The sequence below is a fragment of the Coregonus clupeaformis genome, chromosome 30, assembly GCF_020615455.1.
Source record: "Coregonus clupeaformis isolate EN_2021a chromosome 30, ASM2061545v1, whole genome shotgun sequence".
Classification (NCBI taxonomy): Eukaryota; Metazoa; Chordata; class Actinopteri; order Salmoniformes; family Salmonidae; genus Coregonus; species Coregonus clupeaformis.
The window spans coordinates 21,433,329-21,455,437 of NC_059221.1; the positions used below are offsets into that span (position 1 = coordinate 21,433,329).

At 44.6% G+C, this 22,109-nt stretch overlaps 2 protein-coding genes across 4 annotated transcripts in view; both read left to right on the forward strand.

Moving 5' to 3' along the window:
• Positions 1-289: 289 nt before the first annotated feature.
• Positions 290-12,105, forward strand: LOC121545654 (matrix remodeling-associated protein 8). Of its 2 annotated transcripts, XM_041856380.1 has the most exons (10): positions 296-523; positions 3,184-3,210; positions 3,398-3,703; positions 3,850-3,951; positions 4,057-4,539; positions 7,613-7,777; positions 10,399-10,429; positions 10,558-10,640; positions 10,797-10,850; positions 10,982-12,105. In XM_041856380.1, the coding sequence occupies exons 1-10, from the start codon at positions 505-507 to the stop codon at positions 11,005-11,007; spliced, it is 1,296 nt and encodes a 431-aa protein (XP_041712314.1). In that variant the 5' UTR covers positions 296-504; the 3' UTR covers positions 11,008-12,105. The 2 variants fall into 2 exon arrangements, with proteins under 2 accessions (XP_041712315.1, XP_041712314.1); XM_041856381.2 differs by lacking the exon at positions 7,613-7,777 and having other exon boundaries at positions 290-523.
• A 940-nt stretch (positions 12,106-13,045) lies between these two features.
• The window catches only part of LOC121545653 (segment polarity protein dishevelled homolog DVL-1-like), a 40,067-nt gene continuing 31,003 nt past the window's right edge, over positions 13,046-22,109 (forward strand). For both annotated transcript variants that reach the window (XM_045209481.1, XM_045209482.1), the window contains exon 1: positions 13,046-13,468. In XM_045209481.1, coding sequence (XP_045065416.1) covers positions 13,299-13,468 — 170 coding nt within the window. In that variant the 5' untranslated portion in view covers positions 13,046-13,298. The remainder of the gene's footprint in view (positions 13,469-22,109) is intronic.

Here is a 22,109-nt window from a genome sequence, read left to right on the forward strand (position 1 = left end):
TCTATGTTATTTTTATACATTTTCCTATGCTATTTCATGGTATAAACAGTGGGTGGCGGTATTGTACAACCTCTGTTTCATTGAACTTGGGAGTCTCAAAGATGTTCAGCCGATACAGTCCATTGTTGTTCAGTCAGTGACAAAATTATTAAACAATATTCCGGTAAGGTATCACGTGATATTAGGTCAGAAGAAGTTGTCACGTTCAAAGATGCCAATGTGATGCTGTAGATTAGAAGATGCACCCAGTCTGTTCTCACTCAGTAGCAGTGCCAGGAAGGTGTAGGGTTTCACAGGCAAGTGGAGGAGGGGCATGCACTGCTGGTCTAGACTCTGGAGAAGTCTGTAGTTTTGTTGTTGATGAACTTTCTTCAGGTGTTGCTTTCTTCTGTCCATTGATGCACACACATCACCGTGTTGCAGCCTACCAACTTTATCCCATCTTTCGAGGAGAAGTTGGAAAAGAAAGACTTCGAGGAGAAGTTGGAAAAGAAAGACTAAGACATGTTACTGCTGTTTCTGAGTAAGTTCCAACTTTTGTTTTTACTATAACGGAACAAAACCTTCAATGATAGTCGACCCTGCGCCAAAATGATAACGTTAGTCGACCCTGCATCAATGCATATTAATTTCAACTTATTTAGTATGAGTATAGTATTTATCTATCCTGATGCCTAGTCACTTTACCCTGCTTTTATGTACATACAGTATCTACCTCAAATACCTTGTACCCCTGCATCAATGATCTGTTACTCTTACTCCCAATATATCGCTTAATTCTTGTGTAAAATAGGTAAAGAAGCATGGGCAATCATGTCTGCCTCGGGTATCTGGTGGCGGTTGGGTGCTTTTCTTATGGGTTCACTCCAATGTGTTTTGAGTTAACTGCGGTCAGAGTGGGAGAGTCAGCACAATCCCTGTAGCCTGTCATTATATGTGCCAGTAAATGAGTGAGTGTCTCACCATAAGTGGGCTGGAGTTACTCAATATACAGGGAAAGGGGATTACCGTTCCAACTCAATTTAGGGCCTTAGCCTCTTATAGTGAATAACATTGTATTACGTAAACTGAATAATCAAAATGTAGTCACCGATTCATGAATTCTTACTAAAATGGTAATTAGCGTGACAAAATGTTCACTGAATGATTTACCAATATCGTGGTCGTTGCAGAAATTGGTAGAAAGGAAACCAGTTTATTCTGTGTTCCAAGCATCCATGCATGCCCTAGAGGCAAACTGCGATTACAGGAAAGGACAGGAAAATCACACCCTCCTGTTAGGGACTAGGGATGGTTTACAGAAATGGACTGATTCCAGCCTCGGCATGTCAACAAAATGATGCTTACCAGGCAGGATGCGCCTTCTAGAGCAAAGAGTGTCTCTGAATTGACCGTTGTGTATATAGCTGAATCTGCAGCTTGGTTGAGTTATTACTGGCCTGTGCTGTGTGCTCATCAAACTACAGTGTCATTGTGTTTTTTTTTTACTGTTACAAACTATCTTTCTATTTGTGCAACTAAACTAATCATTACCCTCCTGAGCAAAAGCTTACATCATGAAAAATACAAGTTTTTAAACTTAAATCAGTTTTTTCACGTTCAGTAATGTGCATCATTACTAGAGCGATTCACCTTGATATTTAAGTTATTGTGAAAGTGGCAGTCATTAAACATGGCAATTTAGTAGCAAGTAGTTAAGTCTTTAAGTGTTCGTTTTATATGTCTGCACCAGAGTCCAAGGAGAAAATTACAGGCTTTGAGTTTTTTTGTTTCTTTCTTTGTTTCTTTGTTTCTTTTGTTTTTTCTCTGTGTACAGACTCGTTTATACCCTTCAGCGCTGCTCACACCACCATTTTTCAGTAGGCTCTAGCATGCCAGTACGGTGGCACACTCACAACCAACATTGGACTATTATGAGCTCATGGACTTGCATAAACATGTTGATCATAGAGATGAGGCACACTGCCTCTTCTAGATGGTTATATCATGAGAAATACCAGCATCAAAAGTTCAATGACATCACCAAACAAGAAATAGTCATTTTAATCCTAGGAGAACCTTTGAAATAAATGTTATTTCAATGCGCCAAGAGACAAGCAACTAATCACATAGGGAGTAAGTTTACTGACAGTATATTAGTAAAAACAGCAGTCGATGTGAAACCATGACAAGACTGCATTGGAATGTATGAGAGGAGATGAGCAAGCATTTCATGGTAAAGTCTACACCAGTTGTATTCGGCGCATGTGGCATTTACATTTTAGTCACTTAGCAGATGCTCTTATCCAGAGCAACTTACAGGAGCAATTAGGGTTAAGTGCCTTGCTTAATGGCATATTGACAGATGTTTCACCTAGTGGGCTCGGGGATTTGAACCAGCGACCTTTCGGTTACTGGCCCAACGCTCTTAACCACTTGATTTGATGAGTCTCTCCCTGAGTCTTATCACTTTTCCTCATGTGAGGGGCGTCTGTCATATCAGCAGATGATCAACAAAACACCTGGGCTCTACTGTCTCTGAAAACCTCACAACTACCCCTTAAAAACAGCATAGGCCTACTCAAAACCATTAGGATAACTTTACTTTCCATTTTTATGGTGTTAATTTAACCAAAACATAAGCTAAACCTCTAGGATTGAACGAGAATAGCTAACCTAACATTGGTGTATGAAATACGATAGGCATCTATGATCTAAGTAATAGTCACCCAGCTGTAGCTGTGGCAGTGGGCACTTTGACTGGTGAAGGCTGGCTGGCTGTGTTTACCCCCAGGACTTTGGCCTTGACAGAGTTTAGCAGGGGAATGAATGGAGCCTCTGTGTTGCTGCCTGGGCTGTATGATTCTCTCCGCAGCTGGCCCTTAGGTAAACAGCAGATGTAATAGCGCTTAATGAAAATCTGGGTTAGAAATAGTAGACTTGCTACAGGAATGTATATACTTCTCCCTGTTTTATTCTTACCCATTCTTCTTGTTTTTCTCTTGACCTATTTTTCTCTCTTCCTCCACCCAGTTGTCTCATTGACGCAGCTGTTATACCAGTCAGCCTTAACTACTGTATAAGCTATCCGTTCACAACAACAGTGCAGTGACCACAACTCTGGGGTCAGCTCAGGTCCAACCCTGCCAGACGGATATTTATGGTTCCTATGATGACAATTGCATTTTCTGTTATTTGTTTCAGTTTCTGCTGTCTTCTTCATGCCCAGTGGTAAGTCCTCATAAAATAGAAGCTTTATTGTATTACTCATTTTTATGCATGTATTTGCTGTGTACATTTTGTTTAAGTGTGTGATTTCTGGGGTTTGGGGTGTCTTCCATGAGCTTGTTGAGAAATGTTGTTTTCCTATTGTGTTTTTTGCTACATTTTAAAATAAGTCCTGTGTGTGTTGCATTAGCATTGGGCCAGAGCAGCAGTAGTCTAGGTGTGGTGGTGGAGGCCCGCAACATCACCCTCCCAGCCGGGACCCAGGCGGTACTGCCCTGCAACAGCCCCCGCATGGTGTGGACCCGCGACCGGCTGAAGGACCGCCAGAGGGTGGTCCACTGGGACCTGGTCCGAAGCATACCAGAGTACTCTGTGGAGAGGATACTGGACATGTCCCCCGGCGTCAAAGAGAGAGTCTACAATGGGTTCAACAAGGGCCGCATAACCATCCCCAAAACCGCCTTCACTGACGGGAACTTCTCCCTCGTCATCAACAGTGAGTTGGGCCTGTAGTCTACTGTATGCTCATGACTGTAAATGCTCCATAAAATATTATGGCATTTCACACTGGACCACATTAATATTGCACTCATTCCTATAAATCTAGAAAATGTAATGTAATTGGAATATGTGTTATGCCAGATGTGGGAGCAGCTGACCGAGGTGTTTATAGTTGTAACCTGCACCACCACTACTGCCAGCTGCACCAGTCCATCAAGATACAACTCAACACCACCAAGTCAGGTGACTATCCACAATATGTATCTGAATTATGATGATTTGAATAGTCTTCCATACAGTATCTATAATGCTTAAATCAATAATGCTATTCAACCTGTTCCATCTCAGCCCGTAAGGAGAAGCGGTACTGGGATGGGGACAAGACAGTGTTTGTGGTGTTGCTGGGGAGCTCAGTGGTGTTGCCGTGTGTGAACCGGCGGCCCCTGTGGACGGAGGGCCTGCAGGAGGACCAGCAGCAGGTAGCCCACTGGGACTGGCAGCCCCCTGGGGTGAGACCTGATTTGGCTGACCGCCTGGTGGACCTGTACGCCTCCGGAGAGCGCAGACAGTACGGACCACTCTTCCCCGTGGACAAGATGAGTGTTTCTGAGGATGCCTTCTCTGTAGGGGACTTCTCTCTGACCATCGCTAACCTGCAGCCCATCGACAAGGGCCTGTACTCCTGCCACCTGCACCACCACTACTGTGGACTGCACGAGAGACGCATCTTCAGGCTCATGGTGGGGCCTCCACTGCCCCCACCTCCTCCGGTCCTCACTGCTGCTCCTGCTGCCCCAGCTGTCCCCCACGCACTCCCTAATGACGACCCAAGTAAGACACTCAACATATCCCTATCTCTTAGGATTTGTTCTCTGATTGAAAGTGTGAACCTTTTTAAAACGTCATTACAACATGGCAGTCATAGTTAGAATAAAGCTACCTGTGTTTTTGTTCTTTGAAATCACTTTCTCTTTTCAACTATAACTCCTTCTATCTTCTCTCTATCATCTCTTTCACATCTTCCCTGAGCTTCGTTTTCCCTAATCTGATTGGTGTGTGTCTGCTTGTCTTTTCAGATGCCTGTGTGTAACTGGGGTATATTTATGGGTCATATTTATAGGCATTTTTGGTCAGTTATGTCAGTGCATCTTTGTGCCAGGTCTCTCCTCAAACCTTTTCTCTGTCCGCACAAGAGGAAGGGGGAGAGAAAGAGGGAATGAAGGAGTTGGCGAAAAAGGCAACAAAAGAAACAGATGGAGAAAAAGGGAGTGAGAAAAAAAGAATGAAAGAATGCATTTGGCCGCAGATGAACCGACAGAGAGCGGGAGAGAGAGCATTGAGAGTTCTGGAGTGTGGAGAAAGGGAATGGGTTTTGTTTGGGGAATCTCACTGATGTTGGACTGCAGGCAGCCTGTCTGAAAGTCTGTCTGAAAGGCCACTAATTGGCCATAACGGAAGTGCTCTCATTTTCATTGGAGACCTTTTTCATTTTTCTGTATTTTAGCAAATGGCTTAGTTTACAGGAGGAGCCATTATAGCTCAACAGAGTCAGACAGGGGTACTGAAGCCAGACTCCAGGGGAAGGAGGGAGCATGGTGAGGCTTTGACCTGGTGAATTTTAGTTTCATTATCTCTCTACAGTAACCTATCAACAGAACAGTCTCTCTCCATCACTAGTCTGTTTCTCTCCTTCTCTCTGGCCCTCTGGTTGTGGCGTGTTCATCAGCTGCAGAAGGAAGTGTGCTACATCTGTTCAGCACCTGGTGCAGCTGGGACATGAAAGGGAACAGTGGGGGTGGTGTTGGCAGGGGTTGGTTCTGTGTTAGAGTTGGATCCTCCTTCGCCCTTTTAAGATAGGTTGATCCATTTAACAGCATTGTAAAGTATGCAGGGAAGAAATTCACGTGGATCAATGCAGACATGTCTTGAGTTCTTTTGTTTGATCTTTACTTTTTGACTTCAGCTTTCTTCTACTTAGTTGTGCTCTTTCTTTTGTTAAATCCAGCCAACTCTTATCTGCATTCTCTACAATTGCAACAGCCATTACCCCACTTGTTTGTTACACTGTAATCATTTATGGCAAGCTAAAGTAGAGCTCAGTATTGTTGTGACCACTGGAACCTGGATAAGTCAGAAACTGCATTTAGAATAGAAAATAACCGAAAATGCTGTCAGTGTCGGCTTCCTTCAGCACATTGGCTTGCTAATTAACCACACTCTTTCAACAAGACTAAAACCACTCACTGTGTGACCTCTGCACGGCACATGTCACATTGTGTTTCTGCGTGTAAGTTATTGTCTGATCTGTTAGGGGAATGGAAACAGGCATCAGCTGAGACACGGAGAGAGAACTGAGGCAAGACTAATTGTTCTCCAGAGATAGTTGACTTTGACCATGACACTGCGGTTTCATGCATATTAGGAACATTCAAAACAGACAAGAGATAATTAGCAACTGTTAAATTAGATGAATTCACTACAATTTGTTCTGTAAGACTGGTGCCGTTTGCAAGATCCACCCAGGGATGGTATCTGTCCTCAGCTCATTTCTTTTTTTAAGCCTGCTTCAAGCTAGTACCTATCCTCAGACTAATTTAATCAGTCATGCGTCATAACATATCTGCGGTTGGACCAAGGACAACAGATTTAAACTAAACAAATGCCTCTAGGTGATGGAAAGCGAAAGTATTTTAGTGTCATCAGCCTTCCCAGGCTTGGTTAATACAGGTCTCCACCATCATTATCCCTAATGACTATCATTTCTGTTCTCACCCCAGCAGGTGAGAGAGACCTGTGTAAAGGTTAGATAACAGTGGCAAGCTGATTGAGGGTTATGGTGCAGTAACTGTAATTGTGTAATGGAAAGGTATGGTACATATTATTTTGTGCAAAGGGTTTGAGCAGATCCTAGCCAGTGGAAGAAACACCTCAGTGAGGGAAGTAACAATTTTAAATGCCAATTTGTAATAGCTATTTTTGTTGATTAAATCACATGGTTTTCACAGTTAGCAAATCCCGTTCTCCCCCGTCTCTCTGTTATTTTAGTTAATGAATTGTCTGAAACCTGGCAGAAGTGGTGTTTGTGTTGCACAGAGCATGACTGTGAGGTGAGTGTTGTCAAATGTCTGCTTACACTGACCTGTCAGACTTGTGGAGTTTCAGGGACTGAGAGAGATAGCAACAGCTAGGGTTTCTTTTTCATACTTTGCAAAAAGTTGTCTGTGTTTATGAGAAAAGGTAAATATCTGGAAAATTAATTCAGACAGGCTGACCACTCATAACAGAATTCCTCCCCTCCCTCCTTCCTTTCCTCCCTCTCCTCTTTCTTGGTTAATCTGTATTTCTCTTTTAAGGTATGGAAGTCATTACAGCTGAACCACTCCAACTCTTCCTTTCCTCACGCTCTCTGAAATAAATTAAAACCAGCCTAAAAATAGTGGCACGATTGTTTTTCAATGATGCAGAAAAACATAAAATTGTAAATGTCCTTCAAAATGCATTATCAATGAGTGTTCAAAACATTAAGGACACCTGCTCTTTCAATGACAGACTGACCAGGTGAAAGCTATGATCCCTTATTGATGTCACCTGTTAAATCCACTTCAATCAGTGTAGATGAAGGGGAGGAGACAGATTAAAGAAGGATTTTTAAGCCTTGAGACAACAACTCAATATTAGGAAGGTGTTCTTAATGTTTTGTACACTCAGTATATAACCAATACATACTGTATAATGATTTGAACTATCATTAAGATAAATCATTTGATTTATATTTTAATTTCACTCAGCATGGGTAAAACAAAATGTGACTAAGATAATGTTCAACCACCAGCCTGTGTTTATAACGCAATGAGTGTTATTAGTGGACCAGTGAACCCACAGAGTGTTGTCCTTACACCTTCAGGCCACAACGTGGTTGAACTTGAGAGGCCACGAGTAGTCAACGTCATCCTCCCTGAGCACCGAGGGCACTTCTTCCAGCAGCTGGGTTACATCCTGGCTACCTTCTTCCTCCTAGCCTTCATCGTCACAATAGTCATTGTGCTTACCCGACGATGCAGAAAGAGAGGTAGCGTGTGTGGGTGTCTTCTACTCTGCATGTCTCTTTATCACACACAGGCACAGACACACTTTTTTTTTTATTTTTTTATTTCACCTTTATTTAACCAGGTAAGCCAGTTGAGAACAGGTTCTCATTTACAACTGCGACCTGGCCAAGATAAAGCAAAGTAGTGCAATAAAAACAACACAGAGTTACATATGGGGTAAAAAAAAACATAAAGTCAGAAATACAACAGAAAATATATATACAGTGTGTGCAAATGTAGCAAGTTATGGAGGTAAGGCAATAAATAGGCTATAGTGCAGAATAATTACAATAGTATTAACACTGGAATGCTAGATGTGCAAGAGATTATGTGCAAATAGAGATACTGGGGTGCAAAAGAGCAAATTAAATAACAATATAGGGATGAGGTAGTTGGGTGGGCTAATTTCAGATGGGCTGTGTACAGGTGCAGTGATCGGTAAGGTGCTCTGACAACTGATGCTTAAAGTTATTGGGGGAGATAAGAGTCTCCAGCTTCAGAGATTTTTGCAATTCGTTCCAGTCATTGGCAGCAGAGAACTGGAAGGAATGGCGGCCAAAGGAGGTGTTGGCTTTGGGAATGACCAGTGAGATATACCTGCTGGAGCGCAGACTGCGGGTGGGTGCTGCTATGGTGACCAATGAGCTAAGATAAGGCGGGGATTTGCCTAGCAGTGATTTATAGATGGCCTGGAGCCAGTGGGTTTGACGACGAACATGTAGTGAGGACCAGCCAACAAGAGCGTACAGGTCACAGTGGTGGGTAGTGTATGGGGCTTTGGTGACAAAACGGATGGCACTGTGATAGACTACATCCAATTTGCTGAGTAGAGTGTTGGAGGCTATTTTGTAAATGACATCGCCGAAGTCAAGGATCGGTAGGATAGTCAGTTTTACGAGGGCATGTTTGGCAGCATGAGTGAAGGAGGCTTTGTTGCGAAATAGGAAGCCGATTCTAGATTTAACTTTGGATTGGAGATTCTTTATGTGAGTCTGGAAGTTGAGTTTACAGTCTAACCAGACACCTAGATATTTGTAGTTGTCCACATACTCTAGGTCAGACCCGTCGAGAGTGGTGATTCTAGTCGGGTGGGCGGGTGCTAGCAGCGTTCGATTGAAAAGCATGCATTTAGTTTTACTAGTGTTTAAGAGCAGTTGAAGGCTACTGAAGGATTGTTGTATGGCATTGAAGCTCGTTTGGAGGTTTGTTAACACAGTGTCCAATGAAGGGCCAGATGTATACAAAATGGTGTCGTCTGCGTGAGAGGTGGATCTGAGAGTCACCAGCAGCAAGAGCGACATCATTGATATACACGGAGAAAAGTGTCGGCCCAAGAATTGAACCCTGTGGCACCCCATAGAGACTGCCATAGGTCCAGACAACAGGCCCTCCGATTTGACACACTGAACTCTATCTGAGAAGTAGTTGGTGAACCAGGCGAGGCAGTCATTTGAGAAACCAAGGCTATTTAGTCTGCCAATAAGAATGCGGTGGTTGACAGAGTCGAAAGCCTTGGCCAGGTCGATGAAGACGGCTGCACAGTACTGTCTATTATCAATCGCGGTTATAATATCGTTTAGGACCTTGAGCGTGGCTGAAGTGCACCCGTGACCAGCTCGGAAACCGGATTGCATAGCGGAGAAGGTACGGTGGTATTCGAAATGGTCGATGATCTGTTTGTTAACTTGGCTTTCGAATACTTTCGAAAGGCAGGGCAGGATGGATATAGGTCTGTAGCAGTTTGGATCTAGAGTGTCACCCCCTTTGAAGAGGGGGGATGACCGCGGCAGCTTTCCAATCTCTGGGGATCTCAGACGTTATGAAAGAGAGGTTGAACAGACTAGTAATAGGGGTTGCGACAATTTCGGCGGCAAGTTTTAGGAAGAAAGGGTCCAGATTGTCTAGCCCAGCTGATTTGTAGGGGTCCAGATTTTGCAGCGCTTTCAAAACATCAGCTGTCTGAATTTGTGTGAAGGAGAAGCGGGGGGGCATGGGCAAGTTGCAGCAGAGGGTGCAGAGTTGGTGGCCGGGTTAGTGGTAGCCAGATGGAAAGCATGGCCAGCTGTAGCAAAATGCTTGTTGAAATTCTCGATTATTGTAGATTTATCGGTGGTGATAGTGTTTCCTAGCCTCAGTGCAGTGGGCAGCTGGGAGGAAGTGCTCTTATTCTCCATGGACTTTACAGTGTCCCAAAACTTTTTTGGAGTTAGTGCTACAGGATGCAAATTTCTGTTTGAAAAAGTTAGCCTTTGCTTTCCTGACTGCTTGTGTATATTGGTTCCTAACTTCCCTGAAAAGTTGCATATCGCGGGGGCTATTTGATGCTAATGCTGTACGCCACAGGATGTTTTTGTGCTGGTCAAGGGCAGTCAAGTCTGAGGAGAACCAGGGGCTATATCGGTTCTTAGTTCTGTATTTTTTGAATGGGGCATGTTTATTTAAGATTGAGAGGAAATTACTTTTAAGGAATTTCCTCACTTTATATTTGCATGAATGTCCTCAATTTCCACACTTTATATTTGTATAAATGTCCTTGATTTCATATTTAAATTGGTTGAATGGCTGTGTGTGATCTGTTAAAGGTGTGTTAATCTTGTTTTAGGGCTGGAGTATGACCTGCGAAGATCTAAACGGTGAGAACCGATTTAGTAAAGTGGTCTGCGGTCACACTTGATAATGGGAATGTTACTCATTTTAAGGAGGACCTGAACACTCACTGAACTTTTACGACTAACCACCTCCCTCTCTTACTGGTAAACAGGAGGGGTCATGTGACTGGCCATGAGGACATTGCATTGGACGCCACAGAGCTGAAGGTCTGCAACCAGGAACACCTGAATTCAGGTAAGGCTCCCATGCTGCTGTAGGCCCTACCTCATATAGACAATAGGGTTTGAACAGGGTGACTCATATCAATAATGGCTGTCGCTGCACAGAGTTCATACCGTACATCATGACATGTCAAATAGAAGAACAACACTTTTGCATTTCTATCCTTAGACTACAAAAACAACCTACTGAAAGAGAGAGATCTGTCCAAAGACTGCAATAAAGGTAAGTGTATGTGACATTATGGATTCCAAACAACAATTTCATGCCTAATTGAATGTTTTTTGTTTGTTGCTAATGTCACTTCTCATTTCTTTCCTATTATTCTCTTCCCTCCTCCATATATCTCTCTCTAGAAATGGATGGAAAGTTGTGGAAGTGAGACAGAAAGAGCTGATATGCTGCTGGCGGGTCCAGTGCAGACATACAGGATAAGGAAGTAAAGGATTAGAATGGTGGAATCCAAAGAGCAGGACAGGAGGGGCTCTTTCTCTTTTTATAGACACCCCCTTACCAAACTCTCTTACCAAAACGTTTCTATTGCTGCGTCAGTTAATGTTTTTATTTTATATTTTCATATTCGTATAGTCTGTATTCTGATCTGCTGTGATTTCAACATGGCTAAATATGTCTTCAATTTTGTATTGTATTACACAGATATTTGATGTCAAGTATTTTATATAACAAAAACACAGTGTACTGTACAACTTTACTTTTTGTATGTAAGAAAACACTTTCTATCACTGTATTCCTTTAATTCACTCTTCAAGTTTTTCATTTTCAGAATGCATGTTGTCTTTTAATGTGTGTGGGAAAACTGTCATGTTCCATTTCTGATTTCAGAGCTCAGCAAGCTCAGAACTCGTTGAGTATGTTTATTGAAATATTTGCACAAACCTTGCTGTAATTTACTGGTAACACGTTACATTAAGCCAATGTATCCTGTCTGTAAAGGGTCATAAGTAGTTTATAGCCAGGCTGTTAATTATTCGTTTGTAGATTGCTTATAAATTAGTAATAAGCCGTTATAATAACTGTATCCTTACCAAGTCCATTTGTGATTGATAATCATGGACCACAAAGAAGGCTATACATGTAATAGAACTCAGGAAAACAAGCCTTGAACAGAATCCAGATGTGTTTTTTAGGAATGTATGTTAGGATGTGTCTGTTTGTATGGGACTGATTGTCTATTTGTGTAATGCAGGCTTGCAATACACTGTCTGTAAAGTTTGGAGCTGCCAAGTTGACAAGCCAAAGAATCTTGCAATCAAGGTTATCAGGATCCCCTGTAGTAACGGGAACGAAGAGGACTAAGTACGTTTGTAGAAGATGATGATGTCATATGTTTCAATTACTGTAATTGGATAAAGGAGTCCTGACAGTTTTCAGTTTGGATGCTTTACTTACAAGCAAGTTATCTATGCAGTAGCATGCTGGTTCATTATCTTCCCTCTAATAAAGATGAATAAAAAAACAATACTGGTTCAACCATTATTTGATAATTGTATTACAATATGTACATTGTGTTACTATTGTATGAATAGGAAGAAAATATAAAGCCAAGCCCATTGCTTTAAATTATTGGTTAAATAAGATTTTCTCGAAGAAAGAGCTTATCAAGAAAAATTCAAATTAACCTTATTCAAGAAAAGAAAAAAACTTTAGGCATAAATGGTCAAGAGTATTTGCTGGTAGAGGTTAGAAACCACCATTCATTCTATAGCTTTCAACCCACTAGCCGTAGATAGACTTTCTGCCGCCACTGTAAAGCAGCACAAGACTACCACCTACTGACAAATTGGACGGAAAGGTTATCAAGAAAATCTGTACACCTTGATGATAATATTGATGATAATTATAATAATATGATAATTATTGTAATAAATTAGTAATTATTACATTGATTTACAATGATACTATTGTTATCAGGTATTAAATAGATTGTAACTAGGTTGTAATAATTAGATTACTGTAAAGATGGCTAATAATAACGAAGATAATGATTTATAATATAATAACAATTAGTCACATTATATAATTCTAGTTATCAATATAATTATCAATATTATCAACAGTTAAAACTATTACTGATCAAAACATTGTAATTATCTGTGTTACTTTTGATATACAGTAGCCTATAGTAAATTAGATAGGGTCTACAGTAGCCTTGAGTAAAATCACCACCAAAGGTTAACTGAATAAAATGTGTCCTCCAAACCCTTCTTTCTTTATGGTGCAGACTGCAGAACACTATCTATGACTAGTACTGTATAATGGAGAACATTAGCAGCCTAGCCTAAACACACCACTAGATGACAGCACTGTCTAACGAATTACTGGAAAAATTGAAATATTCCCAACTCAATATCGCAAGGATGTGTGACCGTCCCTTCCTGTTTTAGTACCGAGAGAGCCACCGTACCGAGACACATTGGAGCTGGAATACAGTCACTTGGGACTCGATTATGTCTAGATTTCTGCTTAATTTATCAAAGACAAGGTTATTTATTTTCCAGCGTGAGGTCTACAGTTATATTTATTAATGCTGTCACGGTAGCATTTCGTATTTTTAGGCACATAGATAGACATATAGCCTCATAAGCCTATTTATTATTGCGCTGCCAACCCTTGTTTCTGTCCTGTGTCAATGATTGTCCTACCCTCACGCTCATGGCGGAGACTAAAATAATATATCACATTGACGAGGAGGAGACTCCTTATCTTGTGAAATTATCCGTTTCTCCTGAGAAAGTCACTTTAGCGGATTTTAAAAATGTCCTCAACAATCGTCCGGTCAATAGCTACAAATTCTTTTTCAAATCCATGGACCAGGATTTTGGGTAAGTAGCCACCATGAAAGCTTACAATTTCTTCCCGTGTATGTTGTAGTCTTGTTATTTTTATCATAGAAGTAAACATGTAGCCCAGCCCTGGTTGGTGACACTGACAACCATGTGTCCAATTTCACAACAAAGGTTGCAACATTGTAACATTCGCGCAGGACTGACTGTGCGGTGTCTGATCTACGGTTGGCACCTGTTCATTCATTGTATCCAATGCGCAATAGAATAGGTCCTCCTTTGAAGTTCGGACCAGTCACACCAATATCCCATGATGACATTTAACATGATCCGCTTATATTGTTGTCGATGTTGGTTGTGAGGTTACTGTAGCCTAGTCTACACAGAAGACGATATCTCATTTATAAGCCTGTGATGTGTTGTCATCATCATGTAATAAGCCCATCTAACATGATATGTTACGTTGACAAAGCCTCCACATGTTTGCTGTGTGGCACTAGCTCGGGATCGACTCCAAATGATTTATTGCCAGACAGGTTTCTCTTGTGTGTTTATGACTTTGTAGCCCGTATGAGAATAGGGAATAAAGAGAGAGAAGAAAATTAAAGGTAGACTAGAGATTGATGCCGATAATGGTCACATAGCCTAACTGTAGCCAATCATGATTTTCAGGAGACAGCCATCAAATGTGACAGCATGACTATATGATGACAACTTTGACATATATATGTCATGTTAATCTTATTTAATGTAATAAAATAAGCTATTACATTTAATCCGATGCGTCAAATAGGCTTCTTAAATATTCCAATGGACTGAATTGTCACAGTAGGGATCCTGTATCCCTCTCACGCGCACGAACACACACACACACACACACACACACACACACACACACACACATCGTTTACATACGAAGGTAATTTCCTCCGATAGTAGGCAGAAGGTGAATCAAGCGAACATGGAAAACACAACGCGCCATATGCTACTCATACATGTTATATAACGAATGGGTTAAACATCGCCTCTTTGACTTAAACGCTTACTCTTCGTTGTTTGGATTTGACAATTTTTTTGTAATTAGGCCGCAAATCAGCTGAAAATGCCCTGAGTAGAAACATGGCTGCCCGGTAGAAGAGCACTCCCAGAAAGAGGCGAGTGTCGTGGACTGACGGCCTGCCATAATCGTCTAATATAGAGCAAGAATTGCGCAAGAATTTGCTTGACATACCTCACGTAAATGTGCAGAACCTGACTAACACTAATACTCTATTGTAAATGCAATTTAATAAATAACACGCGTTTTAATTGCCCATGTTACTGCTTTTATAGTTATGGCTATTGTCCTGTGAATGGACAATGTAAAGTGGACTATTGGCCAATAGATTTCCAGTGAAAGCAATATTACTTTTTTCTTTGTGACATTGTAGCCAATCATCAGACATTTAATGAATGATCTCTGACATCAAATAGGTTGGTATACGACTGACTGACTGATTGGTTAGATGTTGAATATATATGTTTTGATTATAAACTATAGTCTATTCACATATTTTTTTTAATGTAGAGGGATATATCCTCTTTTTTTTCAAAGGGTATTTACTAGTATTAGTTCAGAATTAATGTAGGAAACATTCATGAGTAATTCACGATACATGCTAAGTATAAGTATGAATGATTCTAGTTAGACCCATGTTTTTATTCTTATAAGTATGAAAAAAGTATGACAAATGTATGCACTCAAGAGCGTCTGCTAAATGACTAAAATGTAAAAATGTAAGTAGTATTTCCTCTCAGCCTTTTCTTTGCACTCATTATTATGTTGTCATCACTCAGTCTTTCTGCACAGACCGATATCTCCCCCTGTCAGACAGGTCTATAGAGATGGTAATAGTTTCTTGTTATGGTCTTGTTAATAGAAGGTGTTTGACCTCTCCTTCCCCCCGCCTCCTGCTCCCACACATTCAGACAACATGGACACCTCCAATAGTTGTAGGTCAGAGGTCCACTTGTTATAGAGTCCTCCTTGGAGGATGACATATTTGTGTCAATGTCTGTTTCTCTTCTGACAAGCTCACACCATCACAAGCATGTGGGCAAGCACCACGCATGCAGGCACACACACACACACACACACACACACACACACACACACACACACACACACACACACACACACACACACACACACACACACACACACACACACACACACACACACACACACACACACACACACACACACACAAAGTCATAGTTCTATAGAAGCGCTGACTCTCCATCTGGTGTGATTGTACTTTCCTTATTTGGATTGAGTCATCACATTGAGTTATCACATTGACTGTTGTATTAGCTGGTGACTTTATACTGAATGAAGTCAGCCGCTATCCAGTAGCCAGTAAGGGACATTGAGCTTAATTCCTTTTACCAATAAGTTATTGTGCTACTGGACTATTGTTCCAGTTATTCTGCTATTGAAGCTGTTTAGAGGCGATTGTCGAGCCAAGCTGTTTTTAGTACCAGGTTATCACAAATATCAAAAGATGAAACCCACACACAGAGACAGGCAGTTCTTTGTCTAACACACACAGGCTAGAAACGTCACTACCTCAGACATTTCCCACAGCAGGCAGAACGACCTTGTGAGGGAAGTGGTTTTTACTGGTAGCAGGTTATTTAGTTGGGTCTATACTGTGGCCTTAGCAGGGCCTTCCTGTCCTGTCCCTCCAGTCAGTCTTAGTGCAGGGCCAGGGCAGACTGCTCCATGGGGCCCCAGGTGAGGTGATCCACCACCTGATTATGGAAACAAACACAACATGTTTGTTCTAAAGAGTTAAAGTTAGGGTTAGAGGTTGTTGAACGCACTACAGTACAGTGTTTTAGGCCTATTCAATGTTTCACAAGACAACTTATGTGTCTTGTCATGTCAATCAACACATTGAATCGCTTTATATCTGTACTAGGATATCATTGTTAGATTGTTTCACTGGCTGTACAACTGGCACAGTATGGAAACAACACTGATGTTGTGATGAGTGAAGGAGGCCTCCCTGCCTGGCCCTCGGCCTGAGGTCAGTAAGAAGACCAAGTCCTCCTCCCCTGCTGTGAGCGACGATGAGATCTACACTCTTCAGATCAGAGGGAAGGAAAAATATGAGATGCTGAAGAAGCTCAATGACTGTCTTGAACTGAGTGAGTTGGTGCCTGTTGCCGACGCTGACAAATACCGTCAGAAATGCCTCACCAAGAGAGTTGCCAAATGGGAACTCGGAGTGGGGCCGAAGAAAGGGAAGAAACTACTGGTGAAGGAGGAGAGGAGCGACTCTGACTGAGAAGGAGAGCGAGTCGTTCCATGTCATTTCAGCAAGCCATGACACCCACCATCTGATTGTTCTGAAATTGTTTATTTAGTTGGAAGCAGGTAGGATTGGCACTCCTAAAGCATTGTTTTGTTGAAGTGTAGTTTTATCTTGGCGAGGTTGAGCTGGTTGATTGCACCCAAATTGGCAGTTTTTAATTGATAGGATTCAGATCATATTTAAGAAATATAGTACCCAACATCAGATTTGGATCAAACTTCTTCCTACCAATTAGTAAGAAATTAATATCAAAAAAATATCAAAAGCCACCCACGGACCCCCCACACCCCATGCCAATCCCACCCCAACATCCAGTATACAGTATCAGTTCTCTGTGTTTGACAAGTAGTAGTCCCCTGTAGCTCAGTTGGTAGAGCATGGCGCTTGCAACGCCAGGGTTGTGGGTTCATTTCCCATGGGGGGCCAGTATGAAAATGTATGCACTCACTAACTGTAAGTCGCTCTGGATAAGAGCGTCTGCTAAATGACTAAAAATGAGTGTGATGGAAGGAGTCAGGCGCAGGAGGGTAATCACCGAATACAGAGTTTATTCCGTCTTTACACACAAATGCGCTGGAATAGCGACAAACGAAACAGGCACAGGGGAAACTATCATCCCTGGCAATACACTGTAATGGTAGATCCAACAATACATAGGCACAGGGGAAATATCTACCCTGGCAACAAAATGGTATGAGTAGCTCCACTGAGCTACATTACTCTCACAATAAACAATCAAGGACAAGGGGGCAGAGGGAACATTTATACACAGACTAACGAGGGGATAAGAACCACGTGTGTGTAATGACAAGACAAGACAAATGGAATGATGAATATAGGAGCGGCAGTGGTTAGTAAGCCGGTGATGACGAGTGCCGAAGCCTGCCCGAACAAGGAGGGGAGGCAGCCTCGGCGGAAGTCGTGACAGTATCCCCTCCTTGACGCGCAGCTCCAGCAGCGTGCCGACCCCGGCCTCGGGGACGGCCAGGAGGACGCGGAGCAGGGCGAGCCGGATGGCGACAGTGGAAATCCTGCAACAGGGAGGGATCGAGGATATCCCTCACTGGGACACAGCACCGTTCCTCCGGACCGTACCCTTCCCACTCCACGAGGTAATGAAGGCCCCCCACCCGACGCCTCGAATCCAGGATGGAACGGACAGAGTACGCCGGGGCCCCCTCAATGTCCAGAGGAGGTGGAGGAACCTCCCGCACCTCAGACTCCTGGAGCGGACCAACCACCACCGGCCTGAGAAAAGACACATGAAACGAGGGGTTAATAGGGTAATCAGGGGGAAGTAATAACCTATACGTGACCTCGTTGATTCTCCTCAGGACTTTGAACGGCTCCACAAACCGCGGGCTCAGCTTTCGGCAGGGCAGGCGGGGCCTCACTGCGGTGACGGTCAGCGTTGGCCTTCTGACGACGCACAGCGCGCTGGAGGTGAACGTGGGCAGCGTCCCACATCTCCTCTGCGCGCCAAAACCAGTCATCCACCGCAGGAGCCTCGGTCTGGCTCTGGCTCTGGTGCCACGGTGCCAGAACCAGTTGGTAACCTAAAACACATTGGAATGGCGTTAGGTTAGTAGAGGAGTGGCAGAGAAAGTTCTGGGCATATTCTGCCCATGGCAAGAACACCGACCACTCCCCCGGCCGGTCCTGGCAGTAGGACCGCAGGAACCTACCCACATCCTGATTTACCCATTCCACCTGCCCATTTGACTCGGGGTGGAACCCAGAGGTCAGGCTGACCGAGACCCCCAGACGTTCCATGAACGCCTTCTAACCTTGGGCGTGAACTGGGGACCTCGGTTGGACACTATATCCTCTGGCACCCGTAGTGCCGGAAGACGTGAGTAAACAGGGCCTCCGCAGTCTGCGGGGCCGTGGGGAGACCGGGCAGAGGAAGGAGGCGGCAGGACTTGGAGAAGCGGTCCACAACGACCAGGATGGTGGTGTTACCTTGGGAGAGGGGAAGATCAGTCAAGAAATCAACACTAAGGTGAGACCATGGTCGTTGTGGAACTGGTAAAGGTTGTACCTTACCCGCTGGGAGGTGCCTAGGTGCCTTACTCTGGGCGCACACTGAGCAGGAGGAGACGAACATCCTCACGTCCTTAGCCAAGGTAGGCCACCAGTACTTTCCGATCAGGCATGGCACTGTATGACCGATACCTGGGTGACCAGAGGAGGGTGACGTGTGTGCCCAGAAAGATCAGCCGATCACGGATAAGAGCAGGCACGTACCGCAGCCCAGCTGGACACTGAGGTGGAGATGGATCTGTGCGTAATGCCTGCTCTATATCCGCGTCCATCACCCATACTACCGGTGCCACAATGCAGGAGGCCGGGAGTATGGGGGTGTTGTCTCTGGACCTCTCCTCTGTGTCATACAGCCGGGACAGTGCGTCTGCCTTCACGTTCTTCGTACCCGGAATGTATGACAGTGTAAAATCAAACCGGGTGAAGAATAGGGCCCACCTGGCCTGGCGACGATTCAGCCTCCTTGCTGCCCGGATGTACTCCAGGTTACGGTGGTCCGTCCAGACGAGGAAAGGGTGTTTCGCCCCTTTGAGCCAATGCCTCCACACGGTCAAAGCTCAGACAACAGCCAACAGCTCCCAATCACCAACGTCGTAGTTCTGCTCCGCCGGGCTGAGCTTCTTAGAGAAGAAGGCACAGGGGCGGAGCTTGAGTGGCGTGCCCGAGCGTTGGGATAGGACAGCGCCTATCCCTACCTCGGACGCATCCACCTCCACTACGAACAGTAGTGATGGATCGGGGTGGGCCAGTACCGGGGCTGAGGTGAACAGACCCTGCAGTCTCCTGAAGGCCAGGTCAGCCTCAGCAGATCAGCGAAGCCGGGACGGCCCACAATTCAACAGGGAGGTAATGGGAGCTGCGACCTTGCCAAAGCCCCGGATAAACCTCTGATAGTAGTTGGCAAATACAAGGAAGCGCTGCACCTCCTTAACCGTGGTTGGAGTCGGCCAATTACGCACGGCTGAAATGCGATCTCCCTCCATCTCCACACCTGAGGTGGTAATGCGGTATCCAAGGAAGGAGATGGACTGCTGGAAAAACATACACTTCTCTGCCTTGGCATAAAGGTCATTTTCCAACAGTTGGTCCAGCACTTTGCGAACCAGGGACACAGCGGAATACATAGCGGAATACACCAGGATGTCAGCGTTAGAAAACGCGTGCGCCAAATCGAGGTATTCAGGGGGAATGCGGTTGCACCAACGGAAACACCTAGACACCTACCCCGTGAGAGCCCTCTGTGGCCATGAGATGGTGGGGTTGTGGAGTGCTAGCCAAGGGATACTTAATACCACAGGGAAAGCAGGAGACTCAATAATCTGAAAAATAACCTGCTCACAATGAGTCTCCTGGGTGATCATTGTGACTTGTATAGTGACTTCCGTAACAAACCCGGACCCTAATGGTCGACTATCAAGTGCTCTGATGGGGAGTGGAATGGATAGGGGAACCAATGAAATGCCTTGACGGCATGTGAATGCCCTGTCCATAAAGTTCCCAGCTGCGCCTGAATCAACTAGCGCCTTACACTGGGGAACTACCATGTGATCGGGAAAGTAGATAGGTAGGGTACAGTGCGCAGCAGAGGGCTCTGAACAAGTGTGGGTGTTCGATACCTGGGGTGATGCGAGAGTGCCCTGCCTGCCGCCTCCAGGCCCAAAAGAACGTTGACTACGACGTGTGGTGTACTGTCCCTTTGTGCCACCAGAGTGGCACTGTCGCTGTCTTCCTCCGCTTTCTCGGACGGCGGCTCCACCCAGCTCCATCAGCTCGGGATCCGAATCGTCCAGGGTGGAAACGGGCAGACCACTACCAGGATGTCCTCTGGCTGCCAGCAGGTTGTCCAAACGAATGGCCATGTCCACCAGTTTCGGGAAGGACAACATGGTGTCCTGGCAGGCTAGCTCCTGTCGGACGTCCTCCCGCTGATGGCACCGGAAATGGTCGATCAGGGCCCGCTTGTTCCACCCGGACCCCTCTGCCAGAGTCCGAAACTCCAATGCGAAGTCCTGCGCGGTCCTCGTCCCCTGCCTCAGGTGGACCAGCCGCTCGCCCGCCTCTCGACCCTCGGGCGGGTGATCGAAGACCGCCCGGAAGAGGCGAGCGAACTCCCCGTAGTCCTCCAACGCGGCTCCTCCTTCGTTCCACACCGCGTTGGCCCACTCCAGGGCTTTCCCACAGAGGCAGGAAATGAGAACGGACACCTTCTCCCGCTCCGATGGCGCCGGCCTGATGCTGGAGAAGTAAAGCTCTAGTTGGAGGAGGAATCCTTGGCAGAGTGCCGCCGTCCCATCGAACGCCCGTGGTTGGGCTATCTGGATCCCTCCGGGTGCTGTGGTGTAGGTGGCTGGATCCGGTTGGCCAGCTGGTCTCGACAGATCGGGTCCTCTCCTCTCCAGGCGTTGGACGACCTGAAGAACCCGATCCATCGCTTCCCCCAAGCTGGCCAGCATCGTGGAATGCTCCTGGACTCGTGCCACGACTCCAGGCATGCGCTCTTCTCCCGCTGACTCCATAGCAAGGTGGGTGATTCTGTGATGAGTGTGATGGAAGGAGTCAGGCACAGGAGGGTAATCACCGAATACAGAGTTTATTCCGTCTTTACACACAAATGCGCTGGAATAGCGACAAACGAAACAGGCATAGGGGAAACTATCATCCCTGGCAATACACTGTAACGGTAGATCCAACAATACATAGGCACAGGGGAAATATCTACCCTGGCAACAAAATGGTACGAGTAGCTCCACCGAGCTACACTACTCTCACAATAAACAATCAACCACAAGGACAAGGGGGCAGAGGGAACACTTATACACGGACTAACGAGGGGATAAGAACCAGGTGTGTGTAATGACAAGACAAGACAAATGGAATGATGAATATAGAAGCGGCAGTGGTTAGTAAGCCGGTGACGACGAGCGCCGAAGCCTGCCCGAACAAGGAGGGGAGGCAGCCTCGGCGGAAGTCGTGACAGATGGTCAGGGACACACAAAGGATAATATGGCTGGTGACAACATAGACTACATAGGCTGTGTTTACATAACACTCCAGTAGAGAGGAAAACCATGGAATCCCTTGCAGTTATAGACAGTGTTTGATATGTAAATGTTCAGTCAGTAGACCCCCAGTTGTGAAGGGGAAGAAGCCAATTTTTTATTTCATTGTAATGATATATTAGTTTTGTGCTGATAATATCAGGATTAGTGAATGTGCAACACATTATTTTTATGAATTGTTTGCCCAGAAAATGTATTAAGTCCATCTGTGATGGTATG

Bases quoted from the DNA above. Each gene is read 5' to 3' on its own strand.
- LOC121545654 (XM_041856380.1), top strand. The intron at 3,704-3,849 runs GTGAGTTGGGCC...GTGTTATGCCAG, and splicing joins CTTCTCCCTCGTCATCAACA to ATGTGGGAGCAGCTGACCGA. The intron at 4,540-7,612 runs GTAAGACACTCA...TTACACCTTCAG, and splicing joins ACTCCCTAATGACGACCCAA to GCCACAACGTGGTTGAACTT.